The sequence below is a fragment of the Lactuca saligna genome, chromosome 5 (genome assembly GCF_052625555.1).
Source record: "Lactuca saligna cultivar CGN05327 chromosome 5, ASM5262555v1, whole genome shotgun sequence".
Classification (NCBI taxonomy): domain Eukaryota; kingdom Viridiplantae; phylum Streptophyta; class Magnoliopsida; order Asterales; family Asteraceae; genus Lactuca; species Lactuca saligna.
In genome coordinates, this window is record NC_136421.1 from 56,817,589 (window position 1) to 56,838,944 (window position 21,356).

General features: G+C 41.1%; 1 protein-coding gene across 2 annotated transcripts; it reads left to right on the forward strand.

The window, feature by feature from the left end:
* Positions 1-10,499: 10,499 nt before the first annotated feature.
* On the forward strand, positions 10,500-16,041 carry LOC145047228 (casein kinase 1-like protein HD16). Of its 2 annotated transcripts, XM_078995471.1 has the most exons (17): positions 10,500-10,628; positions 10,721-11,313; positions 11,858-11,989; positions 12,080-12,153; positions 12,251-12,320; positions 12,400-12,455; positions 12,652-12,723; positions 12,824-12,918; positions 13,013-13,079; positions 13,161-13,290; positions 13,378-13,596; positions 13,709-13,851; positions 13,935-14,109; positions 14,201-14,291; positions 14,370-14,527; positions 14,684-14,872; positions 15,689-16,041. In XM_078995471.1, exons 2-17 carry the CDS (start codon positions 10,894-10,896, stop codon positions 15,746-15,748), a joined length of 2,151 nt encoding a protein of 716 aa, XP_078851597.1. In that variant the 5' UTR covers positions 10,500-10,628; positions 10,721-10,893; the 3' UTR covers positions 15,749-16,041. The 2 variants fall into 2 exon arrangements, with proteins under 2 accessions (XP_078851597.1, XP_078851596.1); XM_078995470.1 differs by having other exon boundaries at positions 10,501-11,313.
* Positions 16,042-21,356: the final 5,315 nt, after the last annotated feature.

Consider the following 21,356-nt stretch of genomic DNA (forward strand, 5'->3'; position numbering starts at 1 on the left):
GAACCCCCAAACATACACAAGCTTGGAAATGGTTCAAGAAAGACTTTAATGGAGCTATAAGGGACTATAAGCATGAAAGCAAGGGGAAAATCGAGTCATACCTTAGGGAACACACTGAGAAAGCTCAAATATGCTTAACCTCCTCTTCTTCTTCTTGATCTACTCTTTTTCCCACTCCAAAACTTCAAGAGAGCACACCAAATGCTTCAAACTCACAAAGAAACAACTCTTGAACAAGGTATAGGGCTCTGAGGGTGAATGGGGGCGAGATTGGGGCAGAATGAGAGTTTAAATAGGGAGCAAACCCTTGAAACTTATGGTTTCATCCAACAGCGGTGACTCGCCGAGTCCAGGATATGGACTCGCCGAGTCGCCAACTTAAAACGTGTCCCAGGTCCCGGCTCTACTCGGCGAGTCGGACGTATGACTCGCCGAGTCCAAGGCTAAAAATGGAAAACACTCAAATAAAATTTACATACCAGGAACCAGGTGCTACAAATCTCCCCCACTTATTTTAGACTTCGTCCTCGAAGTCTGTTGCTCGATCCTGAAACAGCTCGGGGTAATGCTCCATCATCTCTTCCACCGGCTCCCAAGTCCATTCCGAACCCTTGCGGTGCTGCCATTGCACCTTCACTAGTTCCACCCTCTTGTTCCTCAAATCCTTCAACTTCCTGTCGAGGATTGCGACTGGGCACTCAATGTAATTCAGGCTGTCATCAACCTGAATATCCTCCAACGGCACCACTGTTGAATCATCCACTAAGCACTTCCGCATCTGAGAGACATGGAAAGTGTTATGGATCTGGCTGAGCTCGACTCGCAGATCCAGCCTATACGCCACCCTGCCCACCCGAGCTACAACCCTGAATGGTCTGATAAATCTCGGGCCTAACTTGCCCCGCTTCCTGAATCGAATGACGCCTTTCCAAGGCAACACCTTCACGAGAACCATATCCCCGACTTGGAACTCCAAGTCGGATCGACGCTTGTCGGCGTAACTTTTCTACTTACTCTAAGCAGTCTGAAGCCTGCTCCGAACCTGCTGGATCCTCTCTGTCGTCTTGAGCACCACCTTGGTGCTTCCCATGACCCTTTGGCCAACCTCACCCCAGCATATCGGGATCCTGCACCTCCGTCTGTACAACATCTCGAATGGGGGTCGGTCAATACTCGCGTCGTAGCTGTTATTGTATGAGAACTCCTCCAAGGGAAGATAGGTATCCCAGCTACCACCGAAATCTAACACACATGCCCGCAACATATCCTCCAAAGTCTGGATGGTCCGCTCGCTCTGACCATCCGTCTGCGGGTGAAAGGCGGTGCTAAAATGCAAACGAGTGCCCAACTCGTCATGAAATCTCTTCCAAAACCTGGAAGTAAAACACACGTCTCGGTCTGATATCACTGACACTGGCACCCCGTGCCACGCTACTATCTCCCTAATGTAGATATCAGCCAACTTTTCGGCCGAGATGCTCTCCTGGATCGGAATAAAATGGGTGCTCTTGGTCAATCGGTCCACGATGACCCAAATCGAATCTACTCCACGCGCAGTCGTGGGAAGCTTTGTGATAAAATCCATCGTGATGTCTTCCCATTTCCACAACGGGATGTCCAACGGCTGCATCTTCCCATGCGGTCTCTGATGTTCGGCCTAGACCTTCCTGCAGGTCAAGCACCGCTCGACGTACCATGCCACATCCCGCTTCATGCAGGGCCACCAATAGTCTAGACGAAGATCCCTATACATCTTCGTCGCCCCGGGATGAATAGAGAATCGGGACTTGTGCGCCTCCTCCATCAAGATCTGGCTCATGCCTCCATGATACGGCACCCACACCCTGCGGTGTAGTGTCAATAGTCCTCGGCTATCATAATCGAAGGAGGAAACCTGACCCACCACACGCTCTCTCTTTCGATGCTCCTCCTTGATAGACTCCTGTTGAGCCTCCCGAATCTGCTCCAACAGGGGAGTCACTACAGTCATCCTCATGCAAATATCCCTGATCGGCGCCGCCTTGCGGCTAAGCGCATCGGCCACCACGTTGGCCTTTCCCGGGTGGTAAAGGATCTCATAATCATAATCCTTCACCACGTCCAACCACCAATGTTGCCTCATGTTCAGATTCGACTGATCCATGAGGTACCTCAAACTCGTGTGGTCCGTGTAAATGGTACACCGAACCCCGTAGAGGTAATGCCGCCAAATCTTGAGGGCGAAAACCACCGCCCCAACTCCAAATCATGCGTCGGGTAGTTCGCCTCGTGAGGCTTGATCTGCCTCGAAGCGTAGGCAATGACATGCCCCCTCTGCATCAATACCGCACCCAACCCTGAAATAGTCGCGTCACAATAAACCACAAAATCCTCTACGCCCTCTGGCAGGGCTAAGATTGGTGCCTCACACAATCTCTGTCTCAGTGTCTCAAACGCTGCCTGCTGCTCGGGTCCCCACCGAAAGACCACGGCTTTCTTTGTCAATCGTGTCAGAGGTACAACTATCTTGGAGAAATCCTGAATGAACCTCCGATAATAGCCAGCCAATCCTAGGAAACTCCGAATCTCAGATGGAGACTTCGGAACCTCCCATCTCATCACGGCCTTGACCTTGGCCGGATCGACCAGAATCCCGTTCTGGTTGACAAGGTGTCCGAGAAATTGCACCTCGCGCAACCAAAACTCACACTTGGAGAACTTGGCATACAAGCTCTCCCTCCTCAGGGTCTCCAATACCTCTCTCAGATGCTCCTCATGCTCTTCCTGCGTCTTGGAATAAACCAAGATGTCATCGATAAAGGCTATCACAGACCGATCCAGCATCGGTCTGCATACGCGGTTCATGAGGTCCATGAACGTGGCAGGAGCATTGGTGAGCCCAAACAGCATCACCACGAACTCATAGTGGCCATAGCGCGTCCGAAACGCTGTCTTCTGCGTATCTTCCTCCCTGACCCTCATCTGATGATAACCCGAACGCAAATGAATCTTGGAGAACCAAGATGCTCCCTGAAGCTGGTCAAAGAGATCATCAATCCTCGGGAGTGGGTAACGGTTCTTCACCGTTACCTTGTTCAACTCCCGATAATCTATACACATTCGGTGCGACCCATCCTTCTTCTTCACAAACAGAATCGAGGCTCCCCAGGGTGAATTGCTCGGACGAATAAATCCCTTGTCTAGCAGCTCCTGCAGCTGCGCAGACAACTCCTGCATCTCGGGAGGAGCCAATCGATACGGTGTCTTGGCTATCGGAGCCGCACCAGGAATGAGGTCAATCCTAAACTTCACCTGTCGCTCCGAAGGTATCCCAGGAAGCTCCTCTGGGAAAACATCTGCGAAATCTCGCACCACCGGAACCTCGCTCACTGTCGCCTTACCCGCCTCCCGGGTATCCATCACGTACGCGACATATCCTGCGCACCCCTGCTGAAGGTAACATCTAGCCCTCGCTGTTGAACATACCGCGGGTCCACACTGTGGCCTCTCGCCATGAATCACTAACTCTCCCCCACCTGGGGTCCTGACTCACATTAGCTGCTGCGTGCAATCTATCACCGCCCCATTGGGGATCAACCAATCCATGCCTATAATCACCTTGTTCCCACGCAACGGAATGGGAACCAAGTCCACCAAATAACGCTCCTCAAATAACTTCAAAACACAATCCCTGAACACTGCTGATGCTTGAATCGATCGATCATCGGCAATCTCTACCTCTAAAGGGCAATCCAACATGCCCGAAGACTCCGTGAACTTCTTGCTAAGCGCAAGGGAAACAAACGATCAGGTAGCACCTGAGTCGAACCACACCTGGTCTGGGATATCGTTCACATGGAACGATCCTAATACATATATATACATAAACCGAGCACATATCAATATCATAACATCATATAAATAAATGAGAAGGAAGGAATCATGCCCGTCACCACATCGGGTGCAGCGCGTGCCTCCTCGGCGGTCAGCTGAAATGCCCGGCTCCTCACCACGGGAGCCTCTACCTTGCCCTGCCGGCCATCTGTGATCCGCAGGGTCGCTGGAGCTGGCGCCTTTACCGGCGCTGAAACTGTTAACTGGGGGTAATTGGCCTTCTTGTGGCCCCTCTGGTTGCAGTGGAAACACAGCAACTCAGACGCCTGAATAATTGCTACCGAAGAAGTGCAATCCCTGCTAAAGTGCCCAGACTTGCCGCACTTGTAGCAGCCTGATGATCCCAACCTGCATGCCCCCTCGTGCGTCTTGCTGCATTTCCTGCAGCGGCTCGGTCCTGACTGGCCTTTCGGCCTACCATCTGATCCTTTGGGCTTCTTCCCCGAAGCCCCTCCTGGCTATCCCTCCCCCGCCTTCCGTTTCCGGATGTGCTCCAAATCTATCTCCCTCTCCCTCGCCCTGGAAATCATGGAGTCCAAGGTGGGGCAAGCTGAAAAAACTAACATGCTCCTGGATAGCAGCCCGGAGCATGTCATGATAGTGGGTCCTCCTCATGTCCTCATCGTCCGCATATTGGGGCACCAACAATATCCTCTCCCGGAACTTGGCAGTGATCTCCGCCACAGTCTCCGTCGTCTGTCTCATGTCCAAAAACTCCCTGGCCAGCTGCTGAAGCTCGACATCTGGCGCAAACTCTACCCTGAACCTGGTCACAAAGTCCAACCAGGTCATAGTCTCGATAGCTGAGGCTCCCAAAGAGTCACCCACTGACTCCCACCAATCTCGAGCTCGGTCTCGTAAACACCCTGCTGCATACCTCACCTTCGATCCCTCGGGGCAGAAGCTAGTCAACTGTGCAGACTCGATGTCTGCAATCCATTGCCTGGAAACAATGGGGTCCTTCACCCCGTGGAAATCCGGCGCACCACTGCCCCTGAAGTCCTTAAAGGACAACGTGCGAGATCCCAACTGGCCAGATGCCATGTCACTCCTGAATGCCTGGAGGCGATCCTCCATCATCTCCAATATCCCATCCTTGATTGACCGAAGATAATGGGGGTCGACTCAAGGATACCTTTGGTGATCTCCGATGCGATGAACTCACGCAACCTCTCATCTACTGGCTCGGAACCTGATCCCGAACCCGATCCCTCTCCTGAACTGCCAACTGCTGGCCTCGGGCGTAGTACCACCATTCTGAAATACAAAGAAATAACAATTGTTAGCGATACTGGTACCCCTGGAGGGATACCACCCACTACAAGTTCCCTAGTATTATCTTAGCCTTCCTCAGTTCGGGTACGGATCCTCTGCTTTCAGTAGTACGGGCCCATACTACCTTCCACATCTATTCGTACCTTCCCCAAGGACCGCCTCGACTCAACCAGGTCCCTTCCCCTACCGCTGATCATTGCTACTCTTTATCCTAGGCTTACCCTAGGAAACCTCTGACTCCACCCTACCCAGTCATCAGCTGCTGAAGGCCTGTTAGCGATGCTAATTAACTATTACCTGAATACAATCACATGTGCTGAGGCTCGGATAATCCTTCAAGTAAGGGACTCATCTCTACAATGGTTAGGACTCAAACAAGAGCTACGCAATAGAGTCAAATCCAACACTCTGAGATTATTCAACCCTGATCACATGTGACTTTAACTTATTCACCTAACAGTTAACTCCCATCACTTCCAAGCCCACATAGCACAAAGCAAACAACATTTGGACGTAAGAAAGAAAATCTCAAGCAACTCTATCCTCGTGGAGAGAACTGAACTAGCATACAATGCGAAACTCGTACTATCAGGAATAACCTAAACAGGCTACCCTACTGCTGTCTGCTCAACTCTAGCATGCAACTCTTTCATTTACTGAAGCACATAAAGTAGGCACATAAGGCATCACTCCTAGATCCTTAGTCCTATTCTAGCATGTTGTTCTACAGAAACTGATAAACATAAATAAACTTGTATGGGTACATTGGGGAATACTTACTTGAGCTTGGCCGGTCGCGCACATCACACACATTGTTCTTTCTTAAAACCCTTTGCTTAACCTTTTAGAAAACATTTTCTCTTTCCAAAATCTTTTAATCCCTCGATTTGAGTTCAAACATCCCCGAAGGTGTGTCCGAATCCCTTAAACCAGGGCTCTGATACCAACTTGTAACGACCCAATTTTCACGTCCAAAAATTTCGTTTTTAAAACATTACTTTAGAAAACATTAATAATTAAAAACATTGTTTGATCAACCACATCACATCGTAAACCATGTCTAAAAGCCAAACATACAACCAATCAAAATATCAGAGTATAAATCCCAGAGAAATCTAATAGATGCGGAAACCAGCGTGTGTGCATGATGTGCCGCTACCGTGCCAGCTCCTTCCCCTTCGATGAAGAGGTACCTAAAACCAAAACTGTAAACTGTAAGCACAAAGCTTAGTGAGTTCCCCCATTGTACCACATACCATACAATCACATAACATACATAAATTGTTAGGCATATTTGGGTGCCCGACCTACCCCTTCGGTCCTCTCGACCGGATACTGCCTAGCATATCTGGGTGCTGACCTCCCCTTCGGTCCTCTCGATCGGATACTGCCTAGCATATCTGGGTGCTGGCTCTCCTTCGGTCCTCTCGACTGGATACCGGGGACTATTTCACCCCCTACTACTACCACATAACACATATATCACATAGTCTATCTAGCATGGTTGGGCATGATCGCCCCTTCGACCCTATCGACCGGTGTTCTGGGGGACTATCTCCCCCTACTGTCACTAACATATAAACATAACACAGGTAGTAGCAACCCTAGATGAATATCACAAAGACAATCATCTAATCACACATCTCCTACCGGTGGGCCAACATTGTGGCCTTAGACCCACCGCTACTGGAAGGTAACTCACCTCGTAGTAGCTGCTGATCTGTGTGGGAATAGTCTGTCTGCTGCTGTTGCTCCGAAAATCCTCCGGCTGAAATTCCCACCAAACACTTAGTCAAATACTGCTAACTGTCCTTTGGGTAAAATGACCATTTTACCCCTGATAATGTCCTAAGTCAAAGTCAGAGTCAACTTTCAGTTGACCCGACTCGCCGAGTTGGCTTGCCAACTCGCCGAGTCCATGTCCAAACGACTGATCTGGATTCTGCTTCTACTCGTCGAGTTAGGCGTTGACTCGACGAGTTCTCCTTCTAAACTAATGTTCAAGTCATTCATCCTACTCGCCGAGTTGTATGAACAACTCGCCGAGTTCATCTTCATCCGATGAACAATTTATACTGTGACTCGCCGAGTTGTATGAACAACTCGCCGAGTCTATTCTTGATCTAAGGAGATTGCCTTGAACTCGCCGAGTCTGGGCATCGACTTTCCGAGTTCCATTATGGGTGAGTTTTGGCTTCCAACTCACCGAGTCTACCCTGGACTCACTACACAACTCGACACAGCTAAAAGGGGACAATCTCGGAGACTCGCGACTATACTCGCCGAGTCATATGAGCGACTCGCCGAGTCTGCTTCATGCAAGAGCCATAAACGCGATTTTGCTCGAATCCAGTCCATGTCATTCGTAGATCTGGGCTCCTAGAGCATGAATAACACGTAAAGTTTCTAACTTTACGTGTAAATATCCATCTATGAGGGTTTTAGGGTTCAAAATGCACCAAAAGAGTAGATCTAAGGTTTTCATGCAACATGGGTCCATAAAGACAGTAGATCTGAGCTCCTGGAGCTCAACTATGCTTAGATCTAGAGGTTACTCAGCTTATTACGAACCCCCAAATATACACAAGCTTGGAAATGGTTCAAGAAAGACTTTAATGGAGCTATAAGGTACTATAAGCATGAAAGCAAGGGGAAAATCGAGTCATACCTTAGGGAACACACTGAGAAAGCTCAAAGATGCTTGACATCCTCTTCTTCTTCTTGATCTACTCTTTTTCTCACTCCAAAACTTCAAGAGAGCACACCAAATGCTTCAAACTCACAAAGAAACAACTCTTGAATAAGGTATAGGGCTCTGAGGGTGAATGGGGGCGAGATTGGGGCGGAATGAGAGTTTAAATAGGGTGCAAACACCCTTGAAACTTAGGGTTTCATCCAACAGCGGTGACTCGCCGAGTCCAGGATATGGACTCACCGAGTCGCCAACTTAAAACGTGTCCCGGGTCCCGGCTCTACTCGGCGAGTCGGACCTATGACTCGCCGAGTCCAAGGCTAAAAATGGAAAACACTCAAATAAAATTTACATACCAGGAACCAGGTGCTACAGTTTATATAAACAAGACTAATAAAGCACGACGTATTTATTTTATTAAATTTATTTTCAGGTGAAATTCAAAAAAAAAAAGTTATATATTTCGGGTAATACCCGAATTACCCAAACCCGACCCGATACCCGAATTACCCGAATCTAGTTTGGGTAAGGTAACGGGTAATTTTTCTAACATGAAAAACCCGAATTACCCGAAACTCGAAAAAATTACCCATTCAACACCCCTATGTCATGGGCACCCCTACATGGTCTTATAACCAAGTGTCATGGGCACCCTCATGGTCTTTACCTGGAAAGCCATGGGCACCCCCACATGGTCTTATAACCAAGTGTCATGGGCACTCCCATGATCTTTACCTGGAAAGCCATAGGCACCCCCACATGGTCTGACATCCAAGTGCCACGGGCTTCCCCCGAGATCTTCAATGCAAGTATCACAAGACAACTAGCATATCACGTACCACATAATCAACTAGTATACCACATAATTTTATGTTATCAAGGAAAGTGAAACATTTTAACAAAACAATTCTAAAAACCAAACCCTATCTTACTTATTCGTCAAAATCAATTGCAGCCGAAACTCCATATCTCCGTCAAAATTGAATTGCAACTAACATCACACTCAACTCATCTTATCCATCTCTTTGCCAGGTATGTGTATCGCTACAACTATCGATCTCGATGTCTCTCACTCTGAATATCTGGCGCTCTCTCTCTCTCCCCCTCTTAAATTGCTGTAAAAAATCGATGGTTTTCTATTGATTGAACCCCGTTTCTTGCTGTGAAAATCCATATATGTGAAAATCGAATATGTGAAAGTCGAAATTGGGCTTTTTATCTTCCTAAAAATCGATTAAGTGAAAATTGAATTTGTCAATTTTATGTTAAAATCGAGTATGTAAAAACAACAAATCGAATCCAGTGAAGATCGATGCTTATTCAAAATCTATTGTTTATGTGAAAACAATATTGTTTATCTTCTTGAAAACCAGATTGTTCTCCATTAATCAATGAAAATAGTTTGTAACAACAACAAATGCTTCCTGATTTTGTTCATCTTTTTTTTAACAACAACATTTGTGAAAACGAATGGTGCTATTTAACAACAATAGCAAAATGCTTCCTGTTTACACTTTCAATGTTATATTTACTTGTAGAAAATTACATTACAACCTTAATATGATATGAATTTGTATGAACATAAAATTATCCATAATACAACAATGCAAATTGAGGAAATTTCACCAAGTGTTCGCTTTAATAAGAGGAAACTTCGTACTTACGATGTGTTCCATAATGCGTTGGTTTAATTACTGAAACTCTTAAAGAAATATCAAAGGACTTGAATCAAGGTATTAAATTTGACATGAAGATCAATGAACTGAGTGAGAAGATCCATCCGGAGATTTTAAAGATGAATTCATTAAGTTAAGCTGAGAAGTTCAAGGCTTTGACCAAGATAAGAAGTGATCCTATAAACGTACAAAATTTTTGGCAAATTGAAGAAGGCGATAGAGAGGTTTGGGTCAAATACATTTTGGAAGGATAATATTATTAATTAGGATGCTTATTAGGATGTTAATTCGGATTTTGGATTTTTAAGTTCTTTTAGAATGTTTATTATGATGTTGCTTGATATTTTGTATTTTTAAGTTTTATGTATCTTCGATAGGAATGTATCGAAATATTGTTATGCTTTTTGGTAACATTATTATGATGCGAAGTTGAATGACTTTAAGTTATGATGTTTATTAATATGATTTCCGTAATATATTGGCATGAATGTTCAATCAATAAATTAAATTTTTACTATTTTAATAATTTATATAATATATGTTTACATATAACTTATAAAACAAAGTAAAATGACGAGACAAAATGATAATTTTGTCATTTAACATAAATTCCAATTCTATTTTCCAGCCAACCGTTTCATAAACCCTAAACCCTAAATCAAACAAAACATAGAATTAAATTCAAATTCTTGACAGATTCCGTTTTCAATTCCACTTCTTCCACCATCATTGTGAACCAAACAACACCTGATAACATGGTCCATACGAAAGTAAAAAGACTTCTAGCTCGTAGTTCAATTGGACATGTAGGTTATATTCGGTTTCTCATGTGGAACCATACTTAAACTCGAATTGGGGTGGGGTTTCACACATTTTCTCAAATTGTTAAAGAAAATAAAGCTTAGTGGCTAAATTGCAAATATTGCAAACTTATGTGACGATGCCTTTCTAGTTTCCACCCTATTTGTTCTGGAAATTTCTTTTTGCTTATGGTAACACGAATAAATCACCGCCACACTCGCCAACAAAGCGATTGAAACACCTTGTTCTACACTCGCTGAAATCTCACTAGAATTCTCCAATATAATTCACACGCATAAACCCTAGGATGCGTAAACAATTATTTATGCATATTGTGAAATTTTCTTTTTTATGAATTCCGATTTTAGCTAATTTTGAAGCATTTTTTCGTTTCCCTCCACAGATCTCTGAAAAATTCATCAATCGGAACCGTAACTCGAGTAAAATTTCACTGTACATACACTGATTCGATTTTTTCATAGCGTATTTGGTTGAATTTCATATAGTGATCGATACGGCGTCATGATGGAATTAGGTTTTTATGTTTACTCAATTTTGATTTACGGATGATCGATAATGCCTCAATTGCGTAGCGGAGTACGCATAGGGAGACCATCGAAACGACCGATTGCTGCTGATAATACCAAACCGAAGCCAGTCAAAGAGGAAGAGAAGAAAACGATCAAGAAAGGGAGAAAAGCTAATAGGAAAACAGGACAAATTAATCCAGTCGTACAGAAGAACGGACGGGGAAGGAAGAAAGCGGCGGTGGTGAGCGATGAAGACGCCGATGAGAAGAATGCAGTAAGAACGACGCCACAGGAAGAAGAGAAAGATAAAAACGAAGGATTAGCAGCGGCGGAGATAAAGAAGGAAAAAGAAGAAGAGGAGGAAGTTGGGGAAAAGGAGATGGATGACTACGATAGTGCAGGCCTGAGCGCCGATAAGAATTTGGGTGCTGAAGAAGAAGGCAGCACTGCGCCACTTCCTGAAAGGGTAAAAGTCTATTCTCTTTCAATTTAAGTCTTAATTTTATCTATTAAAATAATAACTGGAAGGTTATATATCCTAACACTTTATATGATTAGACATTTGCTTCTGTCATCATGGATTGGATTTTTGCTAATATTCAATGGCTTGATGCCTGAGTAATTTAATAGTATTTTATCCCATCTGATGGAATTTATGGTCTGTTCTAGCTTTATAGATTCTCTTACATTGCTTTTCAGGGATTTAATTGCTTAAAGTCAAGCTTGTGTTTATTTGGTTTATTCATTGTGTTTTTGGATTTTGGTTTCATATCCCCTTCAAATATTCTACAGCTTTTTTAATCTAACAGTTGATTAATTTTGGCTGTTATTGAGTATCAAAAAATGAAGTTTTTTGTATATGAACAATAGATGTGGATTGAAGTCTTATCCCTGAAGCATGTTTTGAGTACATTCAGTTAAACAAGGCATTTTTGTCTATATGGGTTTTAAAATTATCTTTCATTCTGTCCACTTTGCTTAATAATGTGTATGTCTTTCATCAACAACAGGTCCAAGTTGGTAGTTCCCCATCATATAAGATTGAGAGAAAACTTGGAAAGGGAGGATTTGGGCAGGTATATGTTGGGAGACGCATGAATGCACCAGTTCCTAATGAAAGAACTGGTCCTGGAGCAATAGAGGTATCACATAGTATTTTTTGGTTGCATATTCTCATATAATAGTTGCAAGAATGAATAATGTCATCTAATCTATTACATGTGATTCAAAAGGTTGCATTGAAATTTGAACACAGAAGCAGCAAAGGATGTAACTATGGGCCACCATATGAATGGCAGGTTTACAAGTAAGTCAATTCGTTTTTCCATTTCAACTTTTGTATGCTTTGACATTTTTGGTTCTCAAATGGCTAAATTGATGATTTATTGGTGTGTAATGTTCAGTGCTCTTGGTGGAAGTCATGGTGTACCACGTGTACATTTTAAGGGTAGGCAAGGTGAATACTACATAATGGTATGTATTTAACTTCATTCTTTTTGTACAATATTCACTCTTTATTGGATGCTAGCTAACATTTATACTTTTTTTTAAGGTCATGGACATGCTTGGACCTAGCTTATGGGATGTCTGGAATAACAACTCACACACGTAATTTCCCATTTCACTATGCCTTTTAAAGAGATTGAATAAACTACATTTTTGGTCCCTGTGCTTAGTATTGTTTTTTAGTTTTGATTCAAGAATGAATCTTGTTTCATTTTTTAGTCCAAATTTTCTGCTTTGTTTTTAACCATTAACCAGTTACAATCTATTGATACTTTATTAACTATTTCATTTTTTTTAGGATGTCGACTGAAATGGTTGCATGCATTGCCATTGAAGCCATCTCAATATTAGAAAAGATCCACTCTAGAGGGTAGTCTTTATTTATTTATTTATTTAATTTTTAACTTTTCAACACAGTATGGTATCTATAATGATATAATCTAAAGTTAACGATGTCTTGCAATTTGCAGGTATGTACATGGTGATGTTAAACCTGAGAATTTTTTGCTTGGTTCTCCAGGAACATCAGATGAGAAGAAACTATTTCTTGTTGATCTTGGTTTAGGTAAATCATTAATCTTTTTGGGTATTTTTTCACAAACATTTATATATATATTAATCAATGCAACAAAAAACTAAAACATAATTTTATATTTCAGCCACCAAGTGGCGAGATACTTCATCTGGATCTCATGTTGAATATGATCAAAGACCAGATGTTTTTAGGTACGTTTGTGATGATCTTTTCTTGTTTCCTGTTATCTTTCTTTTTTTCCATTTAATTTTAATTTGAGTTTATTTATTCAGGGGAACTGTTCGGTATGCAAGTGTACATGCTCATCTTGGAAGAACAGGAAGTCGAAGGGATGATTTGGAGTCACTTGCTTATACGCTTGTGTTTCTTCTTCGTGGTCGACTACCATGGCAAGGATTCCAGGTTGACTTTTGACTTTTTGACTTTTTGACTTTTGTATTCTGGAAAGTATCTTGCTATTCTTCTTACATGGTGGTTTATTTTATTTAGGGAGAAAACAAAGGGTTCCAAGTTTGCAAGAAGAAGATGGCAACTCCTCCAGAAACACTCTGTGCCTTCTGTCCTGCTCCATTTCGCCACTTTGTTGAATATGTTGTGAATTTGAAGTTTGATGAGGAACCGAATTATGCAAAATATATTTCACTTTTTGATGGAATTGTTGGCCCAAATCCTGATATTAGGCCCATCAACACCGAAGGTGCTCAAAAGGTATGTGTTCAAAATTTACGTATGTTTGAATGAAGGCGGCATTTAACTTCTGTTGGTGTGAAAAGTTGAGAATACCCTTCTCAGCAACATGTTTGTATGTATGCTGTTACAGCTTATGTATCAAGTTGGGCACAAGAGAGGAAGATTTACAATGGAGGAAGGAGATGAAGAACAACCAAAGAAGAAGGTTCGAATGGGAACACCTGCAACTCAATGGATAAGTGTTTACAATGCACGTCGCCCAATGAAACAGAGGTAGGACTCTTTTTGTGTGTGTGTGTGTGTGTGTGGTGGAAAGCACGTAAAAAAGTTTTTGAGAAATTTGTTGTGTGTTGTAGGTATCATTATAACGTGGCAGATGTGAGACTTCATGGACATATTCAGAAAGGAAATGAAGATGGATTATTCATCAGCAGTGTGGCTTCTTGTCAAAACTTATGGGCTCTTATCATGGATGCTGGAACTGGATTCACTCATCAAGTTTATGAACTCTCCCCCATGTTTCTCAACAAGGTTCATCATGCATTCCTTGTTTTTAGGTCCTGTTTGTTTGTTTGTTTGTTTGTTTTTTTTCCATAAACGATTCATTATTATGTTAATGAAGGATTGGATTATGGAACAATGGGAGAAGAACTACTACATAAGTGCAATAGCAGGTGCCAACAATGGGAGCTCCTTGGTTGTAATGTCGAGGGGTAAGGGCAAAATTGTTATATTTATCTTTTTTTAAGTCATAATTGTTCTTGTATTTATGTTTGTGTGTGTGTAAGTAGGTACTCAATACATTCAGCAGTCGTATAAAGTGAGTGAAGCGTTTCCATTTAAGTGGATAAATAAAAAATGGAGAGAGGGGTTTCATGTGACTGCTATGGCAACTGCAGGAAGTAAATGGGCAATTGTTATGTCCCGTGGTGCTGGATTTTCTGATCAGGTTTTTTTTTTTCTTCCAGATTTAAAACACAGCTCCTTTACAAAATTTGAGTCCTAGTTTTTTAATAATAGTGTTACTGTGTTGATTTAACAAAAGTGTTGGTGGGTTGATTGGTATTTTTATACATATTTAATAAGTGAATTGATTTGATTGCAGGTGGTGGAGCTGGACTTTTTGTATCCGAGTGAAGGTATTCATAGAAGATGGGATGGTGGATATAGGATAACATCAACCGCTGCAACCTGGGACCAGGCTGCTTTTGTTCTTAGTGTCCCAAGAAGAAAGCCTGCAGATGAGACACAGGAAACATTGCGCACTTCCGCGTTTCCTAGTACACATGTTAAGGTCAGCACTCACCTTTCCTGTTTTATTTTTACGATAATAATAAATATCATTTCTTATGCATGACATACATACATTTGCAATTTCTAATCTGAAAAGGTGGGAAGAGTTTTTGCTTTTCATCTCTTGTATATAAGGCTGTAAACGAACCAAACGAACACGAACAAGGTCTTGTTCGTGTTCGTTCGTTTAAGTTAGCCGAACAACAAACGAACACGAACGGATAAACGAATGAGATTTTCTTGTTCATGTTCGTTCGTTTAACAAATTACTTTGTTCATGTTCGTTCATTTATGTTCGTGAACATGCTAAATGAACAAACATAAACAAACAAAGATAATAAAACACAATTGAACATGAACATATATTATAGCAATATATTAAAAAATAATTGAATATAGATGAATATAAATAAACTTAAACGAACGAACATAAACGAACGTTCACGAACATAAGTGAACAAACGAGACCATTGTTCATGTTCGTTCATTTAACTAAACGAACGATAATTTTTGTTCATGTTCGTTCATTTATTAAATAAACGAACATAAACGAACTTCCCGCCGAACAGTTCACGAACGGTTCGCCGAACGTTCAGTTCGTTTACAACCCTACTTGTATGTGCAAAGGCTGAAAATGCTCTTTTCATCTTTCATCCCTTGTCATGATATATGATGATTCATGATATGGAGAAGGGTGTTTTTGTCTTTTCCATCTTTTTCATTTACACAAAATTTTCAAATATTGCCTCATTGACCTTAGCTTATTTATTTATTTGAGTTGATTTAATAACTAATAAATAATATAATGATGCAACAGGAAAAATGGGGGAAGAATCTGTATATTGCTTCAGTTTGTTATGGTCGGACGGTGTCATGAGATGTCACAGTCGGTTTAGTTTTACGTTCATCTACATACAGATCTATCTATCTGGGGCCTAGAGTTGTGAATTCAGATGTTTCTCTACTAGAAGCTGCTACTACTTACTAACTAACGTAAAAGCAAGTTTTTTCTTTCTTTCTTTTTTTTTTTTTTTACCAAATTTTGTACATATTGATAAGGGTTTTGGTTTTGGTTTTGGACTACAATCGCACATGGACTGAGTGTGCACGTACGTCTTATCTTTTATCTTTTCTTTTGGATCATGAATGAATGCTATATGTTTTTTTCTCCTTGTTTGGATTTGAACTGATTCTAACATACCTGGCTCGACATATGAAAATCATTTCCTTGCCAAGTTTAAAATAACTAAATATACAAAATACAAAAACTCCAAACCAATATAAAAGGAAAAATGATTTAGGAGGGTAATTACTTTTTATCCATGTTCATATATCAGTAATTTCTTTTTTTTTGTACATAAAAAAACAACTATCTTGTTTTACTTGTTTAAATTACATCAATACTATCAGTTAATATCAATTTTAACCGGTAAGTCAAATTAACTAATTTAAAAGAAAATATGTGGTATATGATGTTTATGTTACATATTTTGTCCGAATTCCATTTCATTTAATTAGGGTGAGTCGACATCATTTAATTAGGGCTCTTAACAATTAATTATTATTATTTTTTTTTGAGAAATCACTTGATCGTAGGAGTTCATTGTTTGGAAATAAAGTTGGAATTGAAAATCGTCGACTGTACACGCTACAATGGAATCATCTAATGTTATGTATTTCACTTAGGGCTGTAAACGAACTGAACGTTCGGCGAACCGTTCGTGAACTGTTCGGCGGGAAGTTCGTTTATGTTCGTTTATTTAATAAATGAACGAACATGAACAAAAATTATCGTTCGTTTAGTTAAATGAACGGACATGAACAATGGCCTCGTTCGTTCATTTATGTTCGTGAACGTTCGTTTACGATGTTCATTTACGTTTGTTTATGTTCGTTCGTTTAAGTTTATTTATATTCATCTATATTTAATTATTTTTATTATATTGCTATATTATATGTTCGTTTATGTTCATATATGTTTAATTGTGTTTTTTTATCTTTGTTCGTTTATGTTTGTTCGTTTATGTTCGTTTAGCATGTTCACGAACATAAATGAACGAACATGAACAAAGTAATTTGTTAAACGAACGAACATGAACAAGAAAATCTCGTTCGTTTATCCGTTCGTGTTCGTTTGTTGTTCGGCTAACTTAAACGAACGAACATGAACAAGACCTTATTCGTGTTCGTTTGGTTCGTTTACAGCCCTAAATTTTCACTATTGATTTTTACTACAACGGAATGTTTGCACCAAACTTGTTAGTGTACTTATGTAACATCCGGAATCCCAGGTATATTATTTAATAATTATATTTTTGAATTATGAGAAGGAACTCGGCGAGTTGATGCGTAGACTCGCCGAGTAGGGTCGTGATTGGTCATCCGGATTTACTTTGGACTCGCCGAGTTTTTGTGGAGCCTATTTAAGGTACTCTTAGCCTCCCATAAAGCATACTAGATGGAAGTCTCTGAACCTCTTTGAGTCCAGATCCAAGCATAGACTCGATAGGAGACCAATGGCTTCGCAAAAACATCCTCAAAAAGGGTTAGAAAACCCTAATCTCTAGGTTCAATACCAAAACTAAAGAAAAGTCGAATGAATACCTCAAGTTGGAATCTTTGGACTCTGAAACCACTTGAACCACCTCCTTCAGCCTTCTCTTGCTCTTAATCACCTCCTTTTTGCCAAACCAAGGAAAGAAAGATCAATACAAGCTTCTTCTTCCTTCCAAACGATATAGATTACTAAGGGAGCTCTCAAGGTACTGGTAGCCGCAATGGGAGGCTAAGAGTACCCTTAAATAGGCTCCAACCCCGGAGGATTTAGGGTTTCATTAAACAGCGTCGACTCGCCGAGTCCAAAGTAAATCCGGATGACCAATCACGACCCTACTCGACGAGTCTACGCATCAACTCGCCGAGTTCCTTCTCATAATTCAAAAATATAAATATTAAATAATATACCTGGGATTCCGGATGTTACAACTTAAACTTGTGATAATAGATTAAAAGAACCACACACATAATCTCGTGTGAGCTTTGTATATATAATGGATAATTACAAAACAAAGGATAAGCTATAAAATACAAGATAAATACAACATTTAACAGGTGTAGATCGACATTATCTAATATGTCCCCTCAAGTGAATGGGTGGTAGCTAATGAGTGGTGGACCAAGATGTAGCATAGATCGAAAGAACTCAAACTAAGATCGTGGAAGACTTTTGGTAAAAAAGTTCGCCACTTGAAGTTTTGGATGAGAGCCTCCATCTCGTCACACATGGATGCCATCCAATGAGGGTGTTTAGCTGCCGATTTGTACCCTTTATGTGGAATATCTTAGAGAAGTGCAACATGTAAGGCATGCAATACAAGAGATAGAAAATCAAGAGTATGTTTGGTCACAATAAGGCCTGATTTTGAACGAGTTTGCATTGGGTGAGTTGAGACAGAGTCGGTAGGAGCAGATTGCACAGTAGAAGAGGGAAGTGACGCATCGTTATCGGATGATGGAGAAGAGGCAGTTGGGTTGTTGATGTGTCCAGAGACCGGCGAGGGAAACATAAGGGTAGTAGATGGACAAAGCCCACATGACATAGCGGGCCTTTGTAAAATCGTGGGTTGATATGGCGTCGGCTGGGTCGTTGGAGAAGAGGCATTTGGTGCGGAGGCAACATGAGGTAGCCCATCATCCAGAAATGAGCTGAGTTCGAGTGTAGAAACAGGCACATGAGATGCAGTAGTCAAAAATAGGAATGTGGATTCATTAAACCTCGCATGAAGAGTGATATATATACGAGAGCTTTCCGGGTCAAGTCATTTATATCCTTTATATTTGATTATTGTACCCAATAAAAATGCAAGGGATACTTCTAGGAGCCAATTTGTGTGAAGAATAATTACGAAGGTATGGATACACAAGACATCCAAAGGTTCGAAGGTTGGTGTAGGTGGGAAGCCAAGAATAAAGGAGCTCAAATGGAGAGTGATCATCTAGAACTTTTGTGGGCAGACGGTTTATTATATAGGTTGCGGAGCTAAAAGCATCAACCAAATAAGAGGCTGGTATGTAGCCATGAAAGAGCATGGATTAACCGGTTTCAATAATGTGCCAGTGCTTACGTTCAGCCCGTTCGTTTTGTTGAGGTGTATACGGACATGAAAGACGATGAAAAGTTCCATTTTCTTCAAAAATTGTGCGTATTGTATTATTTACAAATTCCGTTCCTCCATCGCTCGGAAAAAATTTGTATTTTCGAGAGAATTGAGTTTGGACAAGAGTGATAAAAGCTTTCCACACGGCATATAATCCATTTTTTGGTTTTAAGAGGTTAAAACCACGAGAAGCGAGAATAATCATCCACAAAGACTACACAATATAAATAACCATCAGAGATAACTAGTGCATGCCCCAACAAGTCACAGTGAATCAAATCCAAAGGGTGTAATGAACGTTTAGAATTTAAATCAAATGATAAATTTTGACTTTTAGAAAGTCGACAAGGTTAACATGAAATTGGTTTAGGCAAGACATAAGTAACATGTAAAACACCTAGTTTATTTAGTAAGCTAATAAACTCAAAAGAGACATCTCCTCAACGATTGTGCCATAATTCAAAATGAGCTTTCTTCGAAACACCAGAAGTTGCCATGAAAGCCATTGGAGTGTCTCGAAGAACATACAATCCATCTTCACATAGGCCCTGTGCGATCACTTGTTTTATTTTCCTATCCTAAATGTGAAAGAAGGGTTGAGAAAACAAGACATCAACCGGGTGATCCAAGTTAAGCTTGCTAATTGATAATAAACTTTTGGTCAATTTGGGAATAACAAGAACATCACGTAATAGAAGATTGTTCGAAATAGATGAGTGACCAATATGAGAGACAGGTAAATGATGACCATTGCTAAAGATAACTTTCATATTACCCGTGTGAGGAGCCGAGTGAGATATATGCTGAGTAGAGGGTGTCATGTGAGCTGTCGCCCAGGTCTACGTACCAATCGGGACTTCCAGTATTGACATGACATTGAGAGGTGAACACATGTGCTAAGTTAGAATCATTCACAGGGGCATTATTGGCATAAGTGTGCAAGTTTGGGCATAAGGAGGCATAATGCCCATTATTTCAGCAAAGCTGACAGTGAGGAGGAGGACGACCTCCTCTTCCTCGTCCGCTGTTTGAGAACCCTCGAGAGTGTCCACCACGAGAACTGTCACAACCACGATTGCTAGAGAATTTGGATTGTTGAGAAACAATGGTAACCGGTGGAGTAGTGGTTGCGTGTAGAGTTTGAAGAAATAATTCATGCCCCTCGGCTTGAGCTACAAGATCACAAAAACTTGGTGCAGTTTTGGTATTATGTATGACGGTGGAAAAGGTCTCAAAAGAAGCACCCAATCCACAGAGAAACCAATGGATTTTATCCATGTCATCATTCGGGTATCCAATTGTAGAAGGTTTGTCACAATAATGTTTAAACTTTTGACTATAATCATAAACTAAAGAAGTACCTTTGGTCATGGTGCGTAGAGAGTCACAGAGAGAGTGAATACGTTCAACAGGAGGAGTTGTTGTATGTTTTTTCTAAGGAAGACCAAATGGCATGTGTTATAGATAAACCAAGGATCTTGGTTGCTGCTTCTTCGGTGAGAGATGAATTTAGAAGGATTAGTGCACGTTGATCTAGTTCTGGCCATGTAGAGTAGTCAGGGTTGGAGGTGGATTTACCTTAAACCTGAATCTATTATGATGGGGTAATGGATGTGCCATCAATATGGGAAGTAAGATTTTGATAAGAAAAGAGGGGAATCATTTGATTCTTCCAGAGCAAATAATTGGTAGAAGAAAGTTTGATAGGAATCATGTGTAAGAGGGTATTCATGGTAAAACTACTGTCGTGCGAAGTAGACATAACGAAGCTACTAGGAAAAGAAAAGGGAAAGAAAAAATAGAGGTAGGGTTTGAGGAAGAACAAGAAGGATGAAGAAGAAGATAATAAGAGAGTTTGTTAGGCTGATACCATGTGATAATAGATTAAAAGAACCACACACATAATCTCGTGTGAGCTTTGGACATATAATGAATAATTACAAAAACAAAGGATAAGCTATAAATTACAAGATAAATATAACATTAACAGGTGCAGATTGGCATTATCTAATAAGACCCTATGAGAATGTCAGTTCATGATGTTGATTTTGGTGGCATGAACTATAGAGAAGTTGTGTTGTGGGTTTCAAAGCTGACAAGACGAAGCTATGATAATTTATACTATTGTAGTATTCATGAAAGTTTGGCAGAGGATATTAGAAGAATCGACAATTATGCTAATTATTTTGAGTTTATTGAAGATGGTTACATGGTTAAGAACGAGCTAAGAATGAATGTTTACATTGACCACCAAAACGAACCTATTCTTGATTGGACCGATAAGGAGATGTTAACAGGTGATGTGGTGTATGAGTTGGTAGAAAATGA

Excerpts from the sequence above, each read along its gene's own strand:
- LOC145047228 (XM_078995471.1), top strand. The coding sequence starts at position 10,894 with ATGCCTCAATTGCGTAGCGGAGTACGCATAGGGAGACCATCGAAACGA. Across the intron at positions 11,990-12,079 it reads CTGGTCCTGGAGCAATAGAG|GTTGCATTGAAATTTGAACA; the intron begins GTATCACATAGT and ends GTGATTCAAAAG. Across the intron at positions 14,292-14,369 it reads CTTGGTTGTAATGTCGAGGG|GTACTCAATACATTCAGCAG; the intron begins GTAAGGGCAAAA and ends GTGTGTAAGTAG.